The sequence below is a fragment of the Paroedura picta genome, chromosome 2 (genome assembly GCF_049243985.1).
Source record: "Paroedura picta isolate Pp20150507F chromosome 2, Ppicta_v3.0, whole genome shotgun sequence".
Taxonomy (NCBI): domain Eukaryota; kingdom Metazoa; phylum Chordata; class Lepidosauria; order Squamata; family Gekkonidae; genus Paroedura; species Paroedura picta.
The window spans coordinates 177,278,927-177,297,484 of record NC_135370.1 but is presented as its reverse complement, the minus strand read 5'-3'; the positions used below and the strand labels follow the sequence as shown (position 1 = coordinate 177,297,484).

Genomic DNA, 18,558 nt, shown 5'->3' with positions numbered 1-18,558 from the left:
ATTTGCGGAGACACACCTCGACGGAGGCAAGAGGGACCGTACACCTCATCTCCGTACCGGCCGGGGAAAAGTACCCTGTTGTGCTGGGCTTTCATGTCGTGGACTTGCGATGAATGAGCTGGGAAGACGATTGTTACACACAGACACACAAACACACGCACTGCCGTCTCTCGCCCTGGACAAGTCCTTGCACGGTTTTCCGGAACGCTCCGCCTCTTGGCCTTCCCTCCTCGTGGGTTTGTCAGATTCCCCCAGGTGTTTTCTCTGCCTAATAAGCAGTTAGTGGCTTTTCTCCCTCGGAAGGAAGCTCGGCCTCAGTCCAGAAAGAAGAACTGGAGAAAAAGGAGGATGGAAAAAAGAAGGGGGGGGGAGAGAGAGAGAGAGACAGAGAGAGAGGAAGAAGGCTGTTCTAAAGGGATTGGCCTGAACCGGGGCTGACGGTGTGAGCTCTCTGGGTGGCTGGTGAGTGTGTGAGTTTCCCAGGCGGTGTCTTGACACTGCTGTGTCTCCTTCCTGGATCGGAGAGCCGAGCTAGAAGAACTGGGGAGAGGAAATTCAAGCCGTTTGCCAACGGGGACCTGCCGGGGCTGCTTTGTTGGGGGTGTGTGGCAGGCAGCTGGATGCTGGGGAGCCCCTGGGGTTGGCTGGAGAGGCCCCCCTCGCTCTCCTCCCCCAATCTGGTGCATTTGCAAGGCTCCCGAGAGCTCCCCGAGGAGGTGAAGAAATCCGTCCCGGCCGCTGTAAAGTGATTCAGCAGCTCCTCGCCTTGGCTGCTGAGAAGAGGAGAAGGGAACCGGACTGGATCGGAAGCGGTGTTAGAGAGGATGGGCCGGAGTCGAAGAACTGCACACCGTCCTGGCCCCTGATGGCTTTCCTGTGCCAAGCTGCTGCGGAGAACGCCCGGGAGAGTGCTAAGTTTGCTCTTTTTTTCCCTTTGAACCAGTGTGCGATCGTGTGTGTTTCCACCCCTGCCTGGACGGTGGCGTTCTTCTGTCCGGAGGCATGAAGTTCAACGGGTACATGAAGGTGCGCATCGGAGAGGCGGTGGGGCTCCAGCCCACCCGCTGGTCCATCCGGCACTCGCTCTTCAAGAAGGGCCACCAGCTACTGGACCCTTACATCACGGTCAGCGTGGATCAGGTGCGTGTGGGGCAGACCAGCACCAAGCAGAAGACCAACAAGCCCACCTACAACGAGGAGTTCTGCACCACCGTCAGCGACGGGCACAAGCTGGAACTAGCGGTCTTCCACGGCACCCCCATCGGGTACGATGACTTTGTGGCCAACTGCACCGTGCAGTTCCAGGACCTGCTGCACAGCACGGGATCCTCGGACAGTTTTGAAGGCTGGGTGAGTAGCCAAAACTCTTTCAGAACCGTGTTGCTCCCATAGGATTTGCGGGCACACTATGCGCTGGTGCATGATCCGCTGGCGTATGATGCGCCTCTGTTTTTATCTATGCAATAACTGCCTTTTTGCCATCATATTCTGGTTCGTTTGATTACTGAATCAATTCATCTCTGCTGCATACCTCTTCCTCCCCCTGCTGTTTGGTTGTTACGACACCCCTGCGAAGTAGGCTAGGCTGGAGAGAGAATGTGACAGGCCCAAAGTCTCCCGTTGAATTTTATGGCAGCATGGGGATTTCAACTCTTATCTCCCATGTCCTTGTTCAACTCTCTAGCCAATAGGACATACTAGAGTGTCAGCAGCGGTTTTTCGGCAGTGATGGTACAAACCATGTTGCCTTGGGCATTGGGAAATTTAAGACTGACGTCTGAGAATTCAGAAGAACCTCAGAATTGCTCTGATTTATCATACTGAAGATCTGTCTAGTCTGGCACCCTCTTACTAGAATCATAGAATAACAGAGTTGGAAGGGACTTCCTGGGTCATCTAGTCCAGCCCCCTGCACTATGCAGGACACTCACAACCCTCTCACTCATCCACTGTCACCTGCCACCCCCTTGAACCTTCACAGAATCAGCCTCTCTGCCAGATGGCTCCCCAGCCTCTGTGTAAAAATCTCCAGAGAAGGAGAACCCACCACCTCCCGAGGAAGCCTGTTCCACTGAGAAACCGCCCTAACTGTCAGGAAGGGATCTCCTGGGTCATCTAGTCCAACCCCCTGCACTATGCAGGACACTCCACTGTATTTCTTCCGGATATTTAGACGGAATTTCTTTTGAATTAATTTCATCCCGTTCATTCTGGTCCGTCCCTCCCGGGCAAGAGAGAACAACTCTGCTCCATCCTCTACATGGCAGCCATCTAAATACTTGAAGATGGTTATTAGATCCCCTCTCAGTGTAGTAATTTGACATGACAGTAACGTTTCCCCCCATCCCTGGCCTTCGCTCCCAGTATCTGACATTTCCAAGGTATACTTCTCCTCAATATGGAAGCCCTATTTCGATACTATCTATGGCCACGGCCCATTATCGGTCATCACACACATTACTTCTCTCTCTCTCTCTCTCTCTCTCTCTCTCTTTCTAAACTTGGGGCGATCTCTGTGTTGTGAGGGTTTCACAAGTTAGGTATGCTTTGGTGGCTCAGCCAGGCCAGGCCACATTTCACCAGGCAGAGAGGGGTCAGTTCAGCAGTGGAATAGGCTGTCTAAGGAGGTGGTGAGCTCCCCCTCACTGGCAGTCTTCAAGCAAAGATTGGATGCACACTTTTCTTGGATGCTTTAGGATGCTTAGGGCTGATCCTGCGTTGAGCAGTGGGTTGGACTAGATGGCCTGTGTGGCCCCTTCCAACTCTATGATTCTATGATTCTAGGTCTTCCCCTAGACCCTGGAGGGCTGAGAACTTGCCCTCTGCTCCTAGCCGTTCCACGTGCAACCATATCTCCTAACCTTCCGAGCCACAAACCTCAGCTTCTGCAGTTGGAACGGAACAGCTGCGACGGAGAAGGAGCCAGTTCCTGCAAATATACATTGCGGCTACCCCGTCGTTTCGAGGAAAGCAGCGAAAACTTCCGTGCAGCTGTCCCGCACGTGGCTAAAAACAAGGTCACTGACCCACCACTGAATCTTGCGCACTGGGAAAGCTCGTCTTTCTTGTGTTTGCAAGCTCTGGGGGGGGGGGGAGAGGCAGCATGCAAAAGGGATTGGATAGATGCATAGATTAGATTGATTCCTGGAGGATGAATCGATCAATGGCTACCGGCCATCGTGGCTGACACTTTCAGAGGCACTAATCCTCTGAATCCCAGAGCCAGGAGGAAACATCAGGGGAAGGCTTCGGCCTCTCTGCCCTGTTGCTGGCCTTCCAGAGGAACTGGCTGGCCCCTGTGTGAGACAGGAGGCTGGACTGGAGGGACCCCAGGTCTGACCCAGCAGGGCTCTTCGGATGTTCTTAGGAAGGCCTCTGCCTCTCTGCCCTGTTGCTGGCCCTCCAGAGGAACTGGCTGGCCCCTGTGTGAGACAAGAGGCTGGACTGGAGGGACCCCTGGTCTGACCCAGCAGGGCTCCCCTGATGTCCTTAGGAAAGCCTCGGCCTCTCTGCCCTGTTGCTAGCCCTCCAGAGGAACTGGCTGGCCCCTGTGTGAGACAGGAGGCTGGACTGGATGGACCCCTGGACTGACCCAGCAGGGCTCCTCTGATGTTCTTAGGCCTCGGCCTCTCTGCCCTGTTCTTGGCCGTCCAGAGGACCTGGCTGGCCCCTGTGTGAGGCAGGAGGCTGGACTGGATGGGCCACTGGTCTGACCCAGCAGGGCTCCTCTGATGTTCTTAGGCCTCGGCCTCTCTGCCCTGTTCTTGGCCGTCCAGAGGACCTGGCTGACCCCTGTGTGAGGCAGGAGGCTGGACTGGATGGGCCACTGGTCTGACCCAGCAGGGCTCTCCTGATGTTCTTAGGAAGGCCTCGGCCACTCTGCCCTGTTGCTGGCCCTCCAGAGGAACTGGCTGGCCCCTGTGTGAGACAGGAGGCTGGACTGGATGGACCCCCATTCTGACCCAGCAGGGCTCTCCTGATGTTCTTAGGAAGGCCTCGGCCTCTCTGCCCTGTTGCTGGCCCTCCAGAGGAACGGGCTGGCCCCTGTGTGAGACAGGAGGCTGGACTGGATGGACCCCTGGTCTGACCCAGCAGGGCTCTCCTGATGTCCTTAGGAAGGCCTCGGCCTCTCTGCCCTGTTGCTGGCCCTTCAGAGGAACTGGCTGGCCCCTGTGTGAGACAGGAGGCAGGACTGGATGGACCCCTGGTCTGACCCAGCAGGGCTCTCCTGATGTCCTTAGGAAGGCCTCGGCCTCTCTGCCCTGTTGCTGGCCCTTCAGAGGAACTGGCTGGCCCCTGTGTGAGACAGGAGGCTGGACTGGAGGGACCCCTGGTCTGACCCAGCAGGGCTCTCCTGATGTCCTTAGGAAGGCCTCGGCCTCTCTGCCCTGTTGCTGGCCCTCCAGAGGAACTGGCTGGCCCCTGTGTGAGACAGGAGGCTGGACTGGATGGACCCCTGGTCTGACCCTGCAGGGCTCTCCTGATGTCCTTAGGAAGGCCTCGGCCTCTCTGCCCTGTTGCTGGCCCTCCAGAGGAACTGGCTGGCCCCTGTGTGAGACAGGAGGCTGGACTGGATGGACCCCTTGTCTGACCCAGCAGGGCTCTCCTGATGTCCTTAGGAAGGCCTCGGCCTCTCTGCCCTGTTGCTGGCCCTCCAGAGGAACTGGCTGGCCCCTGTGTGAGACAGGAGGCTGGACTGGATGGACCCGTTGTCTGACCCAGCAGGGCTCTCCTGATGTCCTTAGGAAGGCCTCGGCCTCTCTGCCCTGTTGCTGGCCCTCCAGAGGAACTGGCTGGCCCCTGTGTGAGACAGGAGGCTGGACTGGAGGGACCCCTGGTCTGACCCGGCAGGGCTCTCCTCATGTCCTTAGGAAGGCCTCGGCCTCTCTGCCCTGTTGCTGGCCCTCCAGAGGAACGGGCTGGCCCCTGTGTGAGACAGGAGGCTGGACTGGATGGACCCCTGGTCTGACCCAGCAGGTCTCTTCTGGTGTCCTTAGGAAGGCCTCGGCCTCTCTGCCCTGTTGCTGGCCCTTCAGAGGAACTGGCTGGCCCCTGTGTGAGACAGGAGGCAGGACTGGATGGACCCCTGGTCTGACCCAGCAGGGCTCTCCTGATGTCCTTAGGAAGGCCTCGGCCTCTCTGCCCTGTTGCTGGCCCTTCAGAGGAACTGGCTGGCCCCTGTGTGAGACAGGAGGCTGGACTGGAGGGACCCCTGGTCTGACCCAGCAGGGCTGATGTCCTTAGGAAGGCCTCGGCCTCTCTGCCCTGTTGCTGGCCCTCCAGAGGAACTGGCTGGCCCCTGTGTGAGACAGGAGGCTGGACTGGATGGACCCCTGGTCTGACCCTGCAGGGCTCTCCTGATGTCCTTAGGAAGGCCTCGGCCTCTCTGCCCTGTTGCTGGCCCTCCAGAGGAACTGGCTGGCCCCTGTGTGAGACAGGAGGCTGGACTGGATGGACCCCTTGTCTGACCCAGCAGGGCTCTCCTGATGTCCTTAGGAAGGACTCGGCCTCTCTGCCCTGTTGCTGGCCCTCCAGAGGAACTGGCTGGCCCCTGTGTGAGACAGGAGGCTGGACTGGATGGACCCCTTGTCTGACCCAGCAGGGCTCTCCTGATGTCCTTAGGAAGGCCTCGGCCTCTCTGCCCTGTTGCTGGCCCTCCAGAGGAACTGGCTGGCCCCTGTGTGAGACAGGAGGCTGGACTGGATGGACCCCTGGTCTGACCCGGCGGGGCTCTCCTCATGTCCTTAGGAAGGCCTCGGCCTCTCTGCCCTGTTGCTGGCCCTCCAGAGGAACTGGCTGGCCCCTGTGTGAGACAGGAGGCTGGACTGGATGGACCCCTGGTCTGACCCAGCAGGGCTCTCCTGATGTCCTTAGGAAGGCCTCGGCCTCTCTGCCCTGTTGCTGGCCCTCCAGAGGAACTGGCTGGCCCCTGTGTGAGACAGGAGGCTGGACTGGATGGACCCCTGGTCTGACCCAGCAGGGCTCTCCTGATGTCCTTAGGAAGGCCTCGGCCTCTCTGCCCTGTTGCTGGCCCTCCAGAGGAACTGGCTGGCCCCTGTGTGAGACAGGAGGCTGGACTGGAGGGACCCCTGGTCTGACCCGGCAGGGCTCTCCTCATGTCCTTAGGAAGGCCTCGGCCTCTCTGCCCTGTTGCTGGCCCTCCAGAGGAACTGGCTGGCCCCTGTGTGAGACAGGAGGCTGGACTGGAGGGACCCCTGGTCTGACCCAGCAGGTCTCTTCTGGTGTCCTTAGGAAGGCCTCGGCCTCTCTGCCCTGTTGCTGGCCCTCCAGAGGAACTGGCTGGCCCCTGTGTGAGACAAGAGGCTGGACTGGATGGACCCCTGGTCTGACCCAGCAGGGCTCTCCTGATGTCCTTAGGAAGGCCTCGGCCTCTCTGCCCTGTTGCTGGCCCTCCAGAGGAACTGGCTGGCCCCTGTGTGAGACAGGAGGCTGGACTGGATGGACCCCCATTCTTACCCAGCAGGGCTCTCCTGATGTTCTTAGGAAGGCCTCGGCCTCTCTGCCCTGTTGCTGGCCCTCCAGAGGAACGGGCTGGCCCCTGTGTGAGACAGGAGGCTGGACTGGATGGACCCCTGGTCTGACCCAGCAGGGCTCTCCTGATGTCCTTAGGAAGGCCTCGGCCTCTCTGCCCTGTTGCTGGCCCTTCAGAGGAACTGGCTGGCCCCTGTGTGAGACAGGAGGCAGGACTGGAGGGACCCCTGGTCTGACCCAGCAGGGCTCTCCTGATGTCCTTAGGAAGGCCTCGGCCTCTCTGCCCTGTTGCTGGCCCTCCAGAGGAACTGGCTGGCCCCTGTGTGAGACAGGAGGCTGGACTGGATGGACCCCTGGTCTGACCCTGCAGGGCTCTCCTGATGTCCTTAGGAAGGCCTCGGCCTCTCTGCCCTGTTGCTGGCCCTCCAGAGGAACTGGCTGGCCCCTGTGTGAGACAGGAGGCTGGACTGGATGGACCCCTTGTCTGACCCAGCAGGGCTCTCCTGATGTCCTTAGGAAGGCCTCGGCCTCTCTGCCCTGTTGCTGGCCCTCCAGAGGAACTGGCTGGCTCCTGTGTGAGACAGGAGGCTGGACTGGAGGGACCCCTGGTCTGACCCAGCAGGGCTCTCCTGATGTCCTTAGGAAGGCCTCGGCCTCTCTGCCCTGTTGCTGGCCCTCCAGAGGAACTGGCTGGCCCCTGTGTGAGACAGGAGGCTGGACTGGATGGACCCCTGGTCTGACCCAGCAGGGCTCTCCTGATGTCCTTAGGAAGGCCTCGGCCTCTCTGCCCTGTTGCTGGCCCTCCAGAGGAACTGGCTGGCCCCTGTGTGAGACAGGAGGCTGGACTGGATGGACCCCTGGTCTGACCCAGCAGGGCTCTCCTGATGTCCTTAGGAAGGCCTCGGCCTCTCTGCCCTGTTGCTAGCCCTCCAGAGGAACTGGCTGGCCCCTGTGTGAGACAGGAGGCTGGACTGGATGGACCCCTGGTCTGATCCAGCATCCAGCAGGGCTTTTCTTATATTCTTAGGGATTGCTAGGTAAGGTGTGTGTGTGTGTGTGGGGGGGGGGACTCTAATGATTTATGTTTTGACAAGAAAGGGGCTGGAGGAAGAGGCATGTTTATTGATCTCCCCGTGCTCCCCCCTCCCCCCGCCCCAATTAGAAGATGCATAAGAGCTTGCAGATTTCCCCGGGGGAATCTTAACTGTTGAAACCTAATAGCTTCCATTGCACAAGCCGGAGGAAGTGCTTTGACCTGGTAGGCCGGATGCAAAGGCTTCGGTGGTGGAGGAGGGAGAGGGCTGCTGCTTTCCATTTGAAGGGTGGCATCGGAGAAGGAAACGCGTAGGTGTGATTCAGCAGGGGTGAGAATTCGCACGCCTCACAAAAAAAACGCCTCCAAGTTAGCTCTTCCATGTTAAAGGGGCCCCTGGACACAAAATAAGTTCTATAGCGGCGAGTCCAGGAGAAAGACGTGGGCTTTGAAACAGTTCCAGAAACGTCAACTGGACCAGAATGCAGCAGCGAGGGCCCTTCCTGAGGTCTTGAGAGCCAGTTTGGCGTAGTGGTTAGGAGGGCAGACTTCTAATCTGGCAAGGCGGGTTCGATTCTGCACTCCCCCATATGCAGCCAGGTGTCTTTTGTGGGGAGAGGAAAGGGAAGACGCTTTGAGACTCCTTCGGGTAGAGGAAAGCGGCATATAAGAACCAACTCTTCTTCTTCTTCAGTAATCTCAGGGCTCTCTCAGCCTCACCCACCTCACAGGGTGTCTGTTGTGGGGAGAGGAAAGGGAAGGCGACTGGGAGCCACTTTGAGACTCTTTCGGGTAGAGAAAAGCAGCATATAAGATCCAACAACTCTTCTTCTTCTTCTTCTTCTTCTTCTTCTTCTTCTTCTTCTTCTTCTTCTTCTTCTTCTTCTTCTTCTTCTTCTTCTTGTGCTCTTCCAACTGCACTGAAGACAGGATCAGGTTCAAGGTTCTGGTTGTGATCTACAGAGCCCTAAACTGTCTGGGACCTTTATACCTCCGGGGCCTTCCCCTCCCTTACATCCCCCAAAGGAACTTACGATTAAGTGAGCAGAACTTACTCAAGATCCCTGGCCCCAAGGATGTCAAACTAGCCTCAACCAAAGCCAGGGACTTTTCAGCTCTCCCTTTAGAGACATGACTTGGGGCAATTCCGCAGGGCCTGTAAACCAGAGCTGTTGAACCAGGCCTAAGGTTGAGGCCAGAAATGACACTGGAATTCTGGCCTCCCTGTCCCAAACACCAGCGAAGCTTTCACCATATTTGGCATCTATACTGCCCCCTCCCCAGGAAATTAGATGTGGTGTCCTGCACAGTGCAGGGGGTTGGACTAGATGACCCAGGAGGGTCCAACTCTACAATTCTATGATTCTAAATTCCATCTCAACCTCCAGAAGAAGTTCCTGACAGTTAGAGCGGTTTCTCAGTGGAACAGGTGGGTTCTCCATCTTTGGAAATTTTTAAACAGAGGCTGGAGAGCCATCTGACAGAGAGGCTGATTCTGTGAAGGTTCAAGGGGGTGGCAGGTGACAGTGGATGAGCAAGAGGGTGGTGAGTGTCTTGCATAGTGCAGGGGGTTGGACTAGATGACCCTGGAGGTCCCTTCCAACTCTATTATTCTATGATTCTAATTAATCTGATTGTGGAATTTTTTTAATATGCCATTTATTGTCATTTTATGGTTTTTATATATATCTTCTTACCCGCCCTGGGCCTTTGGGGTAGGGCAGGTTACAAAGAAATTATTCCTATTCCTATTCCTATTATTGAAGACACAGGTAACCTGTTTTGCTGCCTGACGGAGGGAGTTTTAACTCTCAAAAGTTTATGCCCTGTAACCCTTTGTTAGTCTTCAGGATGTGACTGGTTTCGAATCCAGATGTCCCTTTGCAGCTCAACAGGGTTAACTGTTGAAATAGGAATTTCTGGGCCGGGTTTGTGATTTAAAGCAATATCCTTTTCTGAATAATAAATCTGTGCCATAGCCTTTAGATTTTACAGACTCCCAGGCAGAGAAAACGGGGAAGTTTAGCGTCAAGACAAATTTGCTCTGTCAGTTAAGATCAGGTTGTTTTTCACTTGGGCAGTTAGTCCCTACTTAAAATAATCGTTCTGTTTTCTTTGAAGGGCCATTATATGATTTTACTTACTTCGATCGCTAGTAACAATTGGAAGAACCATTCTCACAGGTCCGGCAGGCTCTTTTTCTGTTGGTTTCAAGCGGTTAAGTTGTAATAACAAATCAAATATAGAGGCAATCTCACATGTACTAAGTCAAGTAAAGTTTGATGAAAAGACACTTCTTTTACTACTGTGAATTGCTGAGATGTCGTTCTCAGGCATATAAATACAGGTATGTAAATACAGAGAAGGAGAGAAACTCATGGACTGCCTGTGAGATCCGGTTAATTTACAAAATGGGTCAAAAATTGATAGAATCATAACAGAAATTCTCCCAAGCATGCTCCCCCAACTTTGGGGCCAGTGGAAGGGGGGGGGAAAGAAATCCCCCCCCCCCCACAAACAACCACTTTTGCGCTGGTCCTTGCCCCCACCTGCACATCCCCTTTGCACTCACTGGGATCAGAATAACATCCTGATATGCTGACATTACCAGGAGTTGGAAGGGACCTCTAGGGCCATCTAGTCCAACCCCCTGCACAATGCAGGAGCTCACAACTACCTGCCTACCCATAGTGACCCCAATTTCATGCCCAAGTAATCCTTTGACCGAAAATTTCCAGAATCCAGCCTGGCCTGGAGGAAATACACCTACCATCCCACAGTGGTGGTCAGCAATTCCCTGGGTTTGCAAGGAAGGGCCAGAAGAGACAAACGCTGGCACATCCCTTCCTGCCCACTCACTCCCAATCTGTCTCAGTTCACAAAATCTGCATTTCTGCCAGACGGCTCTCCAGCCTCTGCGTAAAACTTCCAAAGAAGGAGAACCCACCACCTCCCGGGGAAGCCTGTTCCTCTGACGGACCGCTCTAACTTTCAATGCACTTGAGACGTAGATTTTCCTGTTCGGCACAGGAAAATCCAGCTGCAAAAGCACATTTGGGAGTGCATTGTCCAGCTGCCCAATGACTGTGACAGCCACTTCGGACTTCTGAATTGTACCTCTGACTGTAACCATAAATCAAAGCAAATCAAAACCGCCTGCAGAGAAAGAGAGAAGCACCCATCTTAATCGCCGAAGTCCAGCCTCCAGATCTCAGTTCCGCTCCACACAGCCTGGAGAAAACATCTGTAGGACTGAACATCCCATGTAGTTGGACACGCAAAGGAGATGGTCTTAAAGAAGACTGAACACAGAATCAGCAGGGGCCGTGGCTCAGGGGCAGAGCCTCTGCTTGGCGTGCAGAAGGGCCCAGGTTCAATCCCCAACATTTCCAGTTTTAAAAAAAGGCTAGTCAGGAGGGGATGGGAAAGACATTTCTCGGCCTGACACTCTGGAGACCCTCTTCCAGTCTGAACAGGCACTGCTGATCTTGGTGGACCAGAGGGTATGATTCTGTACATTTATTGTTATTATTGATTAAATCTATAGATAGCTGAGGTAGGTGGGGCTGAGAGAGCTCTGACAGAACTGCTCTGTAAGAACTGCTCCAACAGGACGGTGATTATTATGTTTATTTACTTTATGTCCCACCTTTCTTCCTGTAAGGGACCCAAAGCCGCTTACGTAGTTCTTCTTCCCTGAATTTTATCCTCACAACAACCCTGTGATGTAGGGTAAGACTGAGAGGGTGTAACTGACCCATGGCTTCTCTATCAGCTTCTACGGCACAAGTGGGGATTCGAACCTGGGTCTTTCTCGACCCTTGGACTGCGTCTATCCAGAAATGGTGGGATTGGGGGGGGGGACAGGGCAAATTTGGCAAGAGGATGATTAAAGGACGATGTTATTCATCAATGAATTGATTGATTGTATTTGTACCTGCCTCCCCCCCACCTCTCCATGGGTACCCAAATTAGGCCTCATTCGCCTTTCCTCCTTTTCCTCCTTACAACAACCCTGTGAGGTTTGCTAGGCTGTGAGCATGTGAGTGCCCACCGTCACCCAGCAACGAAACGTCGGGATTCGAACCCGGGTTTCTCAGAGTCTACATCAATAATAAATTCAAATGACCTAGAATTATTTCTTGCATATCCAGTTTCCCTTTTGTACTACAGTAGCCAGAAATTTGGCTACATGTTCTGTTCTTTCCAGGGACATCAGCAAATATATGTTGAGTAATTCTACTCGAAGAGCCAAGAAAATTTACAGGTGCAATGATTTGATGTCTAAGCCTAGAGTGCAATGGACAATGAAGTAAAATACGTGATAACTGAGTGGGGCTCCAATTGATTCATTCATTGATTTGTACCCTGCCTCCCCCCCCCCCGGGGACCCAAAGCGGCTTACGTAATCCGCTTCTCCTCTGTTTCATCTTCACAACAGCCCTGTGAGGTAGGTTAACTAAGAGAGTCTGACTGGCCCAGCTTCACCCAGCTTTCATGGCACGAATGGGGATTTGGCCTCAGGTCTCCCAAATCTCCGACACTTAGCCGCTCCACCATGCTGGCTTTCAGTTATGTGGCTGTTTCGAAAAACCCACCCAAGCTCCGGGATGGAAGGAAAGGCAGAGAAAACACCTGTATGGAAGCAACCTGTGTTATCTGTCTACGACCATTTTTTTCCTTTTGAAGACTCTTACAGGCAGATAGATAAGCTCACGTTTCATGGAGTCTTGGGACATGTTTTGGATGTGCAGCTTTCCCTCCTGGCGATCCGGGCTGAAGACCATCTCCGGTCACAACCTCCCCCGTGCAGTTTTTAGCCGGGGTTATAAATTATGGAGTCTAAATTTTAACTTTTGCGTTTGTTTTTATTCATTGATGTGTTGGATTTATTTCCCGCCGCTATCGGCAAAACCGTCTTGTGGCGAGTTACATAAATAGGACATAAAAACCACACATAAAAATTAAAACCAATCTTTAGGATGCTTAGGGCTGATCCTGCGTTGAGCAGGGGGTTGGACTAGATGGCCTGTATGGCCCCTTCCAACTCTATGATTCTATGACTCTATGATTCTATGGCCTGTATGGCCCCTTCCAACTCTATGATTCTATGATTCTATGGCCTGTATGGCCCCTTCCAACTCTATGATTCTATGATTCTATGGCCTGTATGGCCCCTTCCAACTCTATGATTCTATGATTCTATGGCCTGTATGGCCCCTTCCAAATCTATGATTCTATGATTCTATGGCCTGTATGGCCCCTTCCATCTCTATGATTCTATGATTCTATGGCCTGTATGGCCCCTTCCAACTCTATGATTCTATGATTCTATGAATCTCAATCCCCCCCCATACCAAACAAACACAGCGGAGAAAAATAACCCCAACCTCGTCCCCCAATTTCCAGCAGCCCCCTCCTGGTGCCCCAGGGAGGGTCCAGGGGTGCCGTCCCACGGTTGCTACCTGCTCCGAGCATTGGAAGGGCAGGATACAAATAACATTATTATTATTGATGTTGTTATCGTTATCCTTATTATTACTATTAAGAAAAGGATGCGGTTGGTTGTGTGCGGTTGGGTGAGCGATCTTGTGGACTTGTCATTCTTCGGTGTGTAGGGGCAAACCCAAACAAACATGCCGCTTTGGAATTACCGGTGATTACGTAACGTTACACGGTCGGAGCTAGGTGGGGCTTTGTTTCAATGTCTTAGTTTCGGGTTACGCACGCTTGACACAAAGAGCTCCGTTCTGGGGAAAGAAGCAGGGAAACCGGTTCTGCATCGAGGATAGAACAGGGGAGGAAGGACCAAAAGTCTTTCATGGGCTACTCTAGTCTCTCTCTGTGTGGCAGAGCACGTCCTTTGACCCCAGTCATTCCCAGCTGGAGCAATTCGGTTGGCAAGGGTCAAAACACCCCTGGCGGAGACTCTCACCGAGCGACTCGTAGAATTTGGTGGCGTCAAAAAAACAGAAAACAGTATATTTGGAAGTTACTGCACAGCCGATACAGGAATTGATATGCCGCCAGAAGGATGCTGAGATCTCCAAATACCAACATGTTGGTGGTTCCCAGCCCAAAATAAATGCTAGGGCCTTTTCGGCTGTGGCCCCAGTCTGGCCCCAGTCTGAGACCTGGGCCCCGACAGAACTCCGTGCAAAATTCCGCAGGGCCTACAAAGTAGTGCTCGTCTGCCAGGAATTTGGCTGAGCTCAGGGCAAACTAAACTAAACTGAAAACTAAGACTCAAACGGAGGGATGGATTGATAAATATCAATTAGCAGAGCGCTATCAAGTTTCATTGTGGTTTTAACTGCGAACAGCTCCCCACCTCCTCTCTCGTCCTTTTCCAGCATAAGGAGTACGCCAATGGATGACTACATTTTGGTTTTAGACATAATTGTACTTAACTTAATATTTCTATATTTTTATTGCTGTGTTTTATCTGGATGTGATTTTACTGTGAGTCACACAAGATCCATCCTGAGTCACATGAGATAGGGTGGAAAATAATAATAATAATTATTATTATTAAAAACAACAATAATAACAAGTCCTGAATTACAGGCTTTAGAGCAGGGGTAGTCAACCTGTGGTCCTCCAGATGTCCATGGCCTACAATTCCCATGAGCCCCTGCCAGCGTTTGCTGGCAGGGGGTCATGGGAATTGTAGTCCATGGACATCTGGAGGACCACAGGTTGACTACCCCTGCTTTAGAGAGGGATCAATTTCTTTCTTAGTATCAGAGTTCTTTCCACTGAGTGGCTTTTGTTCCTGTGTTTCCCTTGAGTCTTCTTGAACTCCCCTGTGTTTTTTCTTTGAAGATCGGAACACTCTTTGGTGCCCCAAACTTCCTTCCTTAGAATCACCATCCCCCTCTCTCCTGAGGCATCTTTCCACACCAGTCCAAGGAAATCCTCAACTTGCCTTTTTATCTAGGCAGGGATCCTTCGTCGCTCCCTAGAAGATTTCTCCCCTTTTGTTTGACTTGAATTGGGCGCCTCGCAACACTACACAAATCACTCTGCCAAATCTTTTAATAGAAAGGTGAGATGGAAAATCCTTTAAGGCAATTAATACCCTCGCTTACATGGATCACAGTTTCCAGGAAAGGTTTTTCCCCAAAAGGCCTTTTTTCTTAAACCATTTCTTTCAAGCCCTTCTGAAAGCTAGACAGGTTGGGAGTTGTCTAATTTCCTCCGAGATTCTGTTGCATGAACCGAGAGCTTATTGCAGTAAACATTTCCCTTCTCACACAGAATAGGTGCGATGCCTGGTTAGAAGGGACCGAGAGAGGAGGGATCTCCAGTTAAAAAGGACCAGGCAGGAGGGGATAGGAAAGACCTCAGCCTGAAACCCTAGAGAGCCATGGAGAGAAGCCATAGCTCAGTGGCAGAGCCTCTGCTTGGCATGCAGAAGGTCCCAGGTTCAATCCCTGGCTTCACTAGCTAAAAGGATCAGGCAGGAGGGGATGGGAAAGACCTCAGCCTGAGACCCTGGAGTAGGGGTTCCCAGGGAACACCCAGGGTTACATGAAAGCTCCCCAGGGGTTCCGCAGCCTTCCCCAGAAGTTTGGCTAGCCACTGACATCACTATATATCATTGGAGTGAACTTCCTCTGTTGCTCCACAGGTGAGGAGGGGCTGGGAGGTGCAATAATATTTAGCGCTACGCCATTCAGTTGGCATAATGCTATTTTTACCGATGTGCAGAAATGCCCCCATTGTTCATGTGTGTATATATGAGGGGTTCTTGAGGGGTTTCTCAGCTCAGCATTGCCTCTTATACCATCATGCTGAGATCCTAACAGAGACCTAATTGAACTCCTGGCTTCCTTCAAACACACAGATTTATCAGCCACCCTTCTTGGAAGTGAGCTGTGACTCTCAAAAGCTCTTTCCCTGCCACAGAATTTGGTTTTTCAGGTGCTAATGGACTCGTGCTTTTCAATGGCTACTAACAAAGCTACCATCTGGATCTTCTCCGGTTTGTATCAAGATGACTATGGTTTTACCCATGCCTGGTTGCTATATCTGAGGTCTGGGCGTTGTTTTCCTGTAGTTGAGGGCTAGACTTCACTTCTACCCCACCTTTGTCCTATGGGGGGGGGGCAAAGCACACATCTACTTTCCTCCATTTTCAATTCACAACAACCCCTTTGATATGGGATAAGCTGAGAGTTCGAGAGATTCACCCAAGATCCCCCAGTGAGTTTCTGTGGCACAGTGAGGATTCGAACTCAAGTCTCCCTGATCCTAGTCTGAGGCTGTAATTACCACACCATGCCGGCTGTATTTGCTTTAGCCTTTCCTTCTTGTATGCAGTTTAACTCATTTCCTAGAATCCTCGGCTGCAGTGGAAACAGGGGAGTCAGATACAGGGGACTGGTTTTACAAGGTCATTTCAGGTCTCACAGTCTGCAATCGCCAGATTTCTTTTATCCATAAGTCACCCTCCTATGGCTGGCGTTTGCCGCTTTCCAACTGAGATATGAGGATGCCCCTTGAATCTTATTCTCTTTGGTGCTAAGACTTTGATGTTCTCCAGGTTCAGATCTGCAGGTGAGCTTCAGACTACAGATGGCAGAGGGACAACGTTTTAAAAAATATTATTTTCCATGGGGGAGGGGGGATTCCCTTGAATGTGGACAACAAGCACAGCTCTCCTAGCGGACTAGCTTTCTGCTCACTGGGAAAAAAACAGGGCATCATTATTTCTCCCCTCCAGATTATGTCCTTATGGTCTGTGTATATATTGGACTCGATGGACCCCTTGTCGGATCCAGCAGGGCTCTTCTGATGTTCTTAGGAAGGCCTCGGCCTCTCGGCCCTGTTGCTGACCCTCCAGAGGGACTGGCTGGCCCCTGTGTGAGACAGGAGGCTGGACTGGATGGACCCCTGGTCTGACCCAGCAGGGCTCTCCTGATGTCCTTAGGAAGGCCTCGGCCTCTCTGCCCTGTTGCTGGCCCTCCAGAGGAACTGGCTGGCCCCTGTGTGAGACAGGAGGCTGGACTGGAGGGACCCCTGGTCTGACCCAGCAGGGCCCTTCTGATGTTCTTAGGAAGGCCTCGGCCTCTCTGCCCTGTTGCTGGCCCTCCAGAGGAACTGGCTGGCCCCTGTGTGAGACAGGAGGCTGGACTGGATGGACCCCTGGTCTGACCCAGCAGGGCTCTCCTGATGTCCTTAGGAAGGCCTCGGCCTCTCTGCCCTGTTGCTGGCCCTCCAGAGGAACTGGCTGGCCCCTGTGTGAGACTGGAGGCTGGACTGGATGGACCACTGGTCTGACCCAGCAGGGCTCTCCTGATGTCCTTAGGAAGGCCTCGGAGTCTCTGCCCTGTTGCTGGCCCTCCAGAGGAACTGGCTGGCCCCTGTGTGAGTGAGGAGGCTGGACTGGAGGGACCCCTGGTCTGACCCAGCAGGGCTCTCCTGATGTCCTTAGGAAGGCCTCGGCCTCTCTGCCCTGTTGCTGGCCCTCCAGAGGAACTGGCTGGCCCCTGTGTGAGACAGGATGCTGGACTGGATGGACCCCTGGTCTGACCCAGCAGGGCTCTCCTGATGTCCTTAGGAAGGCCTCGGCCTCTCTGCCCTGTTGCTGGCCCTCCAGAGGAACTGGCTGGCCCCTGTGTGAGTGAGGAGGCTGGACTGGAGGGACCCCTGGTCTGATCCAGCAGGGCTCTCCTGATGTCCTTAGGAAGGCCTCGGCCTCTCTGCCCTGTTGCTGGCCCTCCAGAGGAACTGGCTGGCCCCTGTGTGAGACAGGATGCTGGACTGGATGGACCCCTGGTCTGACCCAGCAGGATTCTGGTGTTCTTAGGAAGGCCTCAGCCTCTCTGCCCTGTGGCTGGCTCTCCAGGATTCGGTGAAACCCTGGGGTTTCTTGATGGCCTGGAAGGGTTTCCTGAACGGGTGGCAGTTAATTTTTTATGTATTTTAAAGATTTGTTCAACATTCATCGGCGATATGATCACAAATGGGCCAGTAGGGGGTGGGAAGGGGAGGGGTCCCAGGTGGGCCTGTCCACAGCTCTGCTTCCCAACCATATTCTGCACGATCGCTCCACTTCTGGGCATTCTCGACGCCCGAAGACTGCTTCAGGGGTTTCTCAGTGGTAAAGAAGCTGAGGAAGGCCGGGTTATATAAATAGCCCTTTGCGGCAAAGAGGGTGACGAGCTGAAGGCCCACCGGAAAATCGCAGGGCGAGAGGTGGAAAGAATTCGGTGTCTCACGTCGCTCAGAACACCCACACGTTTTGAGTGACTATCTGCAGGCCGTGGTGCGTCTGGAGACCAAGGGTTCCTGTGCAAAGAGTCGTCTCAAAAGCAGGCAGCCCAGATGTGGAGGCCCTGGCTTTGCAAAGCAGCAGCTTTTGGTGAACTAACAGGTTCATGTCGTCCTTTTAGAAAAGAGCGTTCACGTCTTGTTTCCCCCCCTCCCCGAGCCTCGTGAGTTTTAAACTGTTGCTTAAAAAAAGAAAAGAGAAACCTTTGGGGCCATTCAGCCTCGCAGGGATTGGGAAGGGAACGTCGTGGTCAACGGCTGCAGAACGCATTCGGCCACAATAGCTGTCTGGGTAGACGGGGTGGGTGGGGGGAAGCAGGTAGAGATTTTGTGGGGAGGTTTGGGAATGAGCTGGTAGATAAGGGGCGCCAACGAGCACGGTGGAGTGGTTAAGAGCGGCGGCTTGTAATCTGATGAGCTCCTCCACATGCAGCCAGCTGGGTAACCTTGGGCCAGTTACAGTCATGTTAGAGCTGTTCTCTCAGGACTCTCTCAGCCCCATCTACCTCACAGCGTGTCTGTTGTGGGGAGAGGAAAGGGAAGGAGATTGGAAGCCGCTTTGAGCCTCCTTCGGGTAGATAAAAGCGGCCTATAAGAACCAACTCTTCTTCTTCGGTAATATCTGGGCTCTCTCAGCCTCACCCACCTCACAGGGTATCTGTGGTGGGAAGAGGAAAGGGAAGGCGACTGTAAGCTGCTTTGAGACTCCTTTGGTAGAGAAAAGGGGCATATAAGAACCAACTCCTCCTCCTCTT

General features: G+C 53.4%; 1 protein-coding gene across 1 annotated transcript in view; it reads left to right on the top strand.

Annotated features, from left to right (window-relative positions):
• Positions 1 to 376: 376 nt before the first annotated feature.
• Positions 377 to 18,558, top strand: part of PRKCH (protein kinase C eta) — a 106,083-nt gene continuing 87,901 nt past the window's right edge. The window contains exon 1 of the mRNA XM_077323920.1: positions 377 to 1,350. Coding sequence (XP_077180035.1) covers positions 1,003 to 1,350 — 348 coding nt within the window. The 5' untranslated portion in view covers positions 377 to 1,002. The remainder of the gene's footprint in view (positions 1,351 to 18,558) is intronic.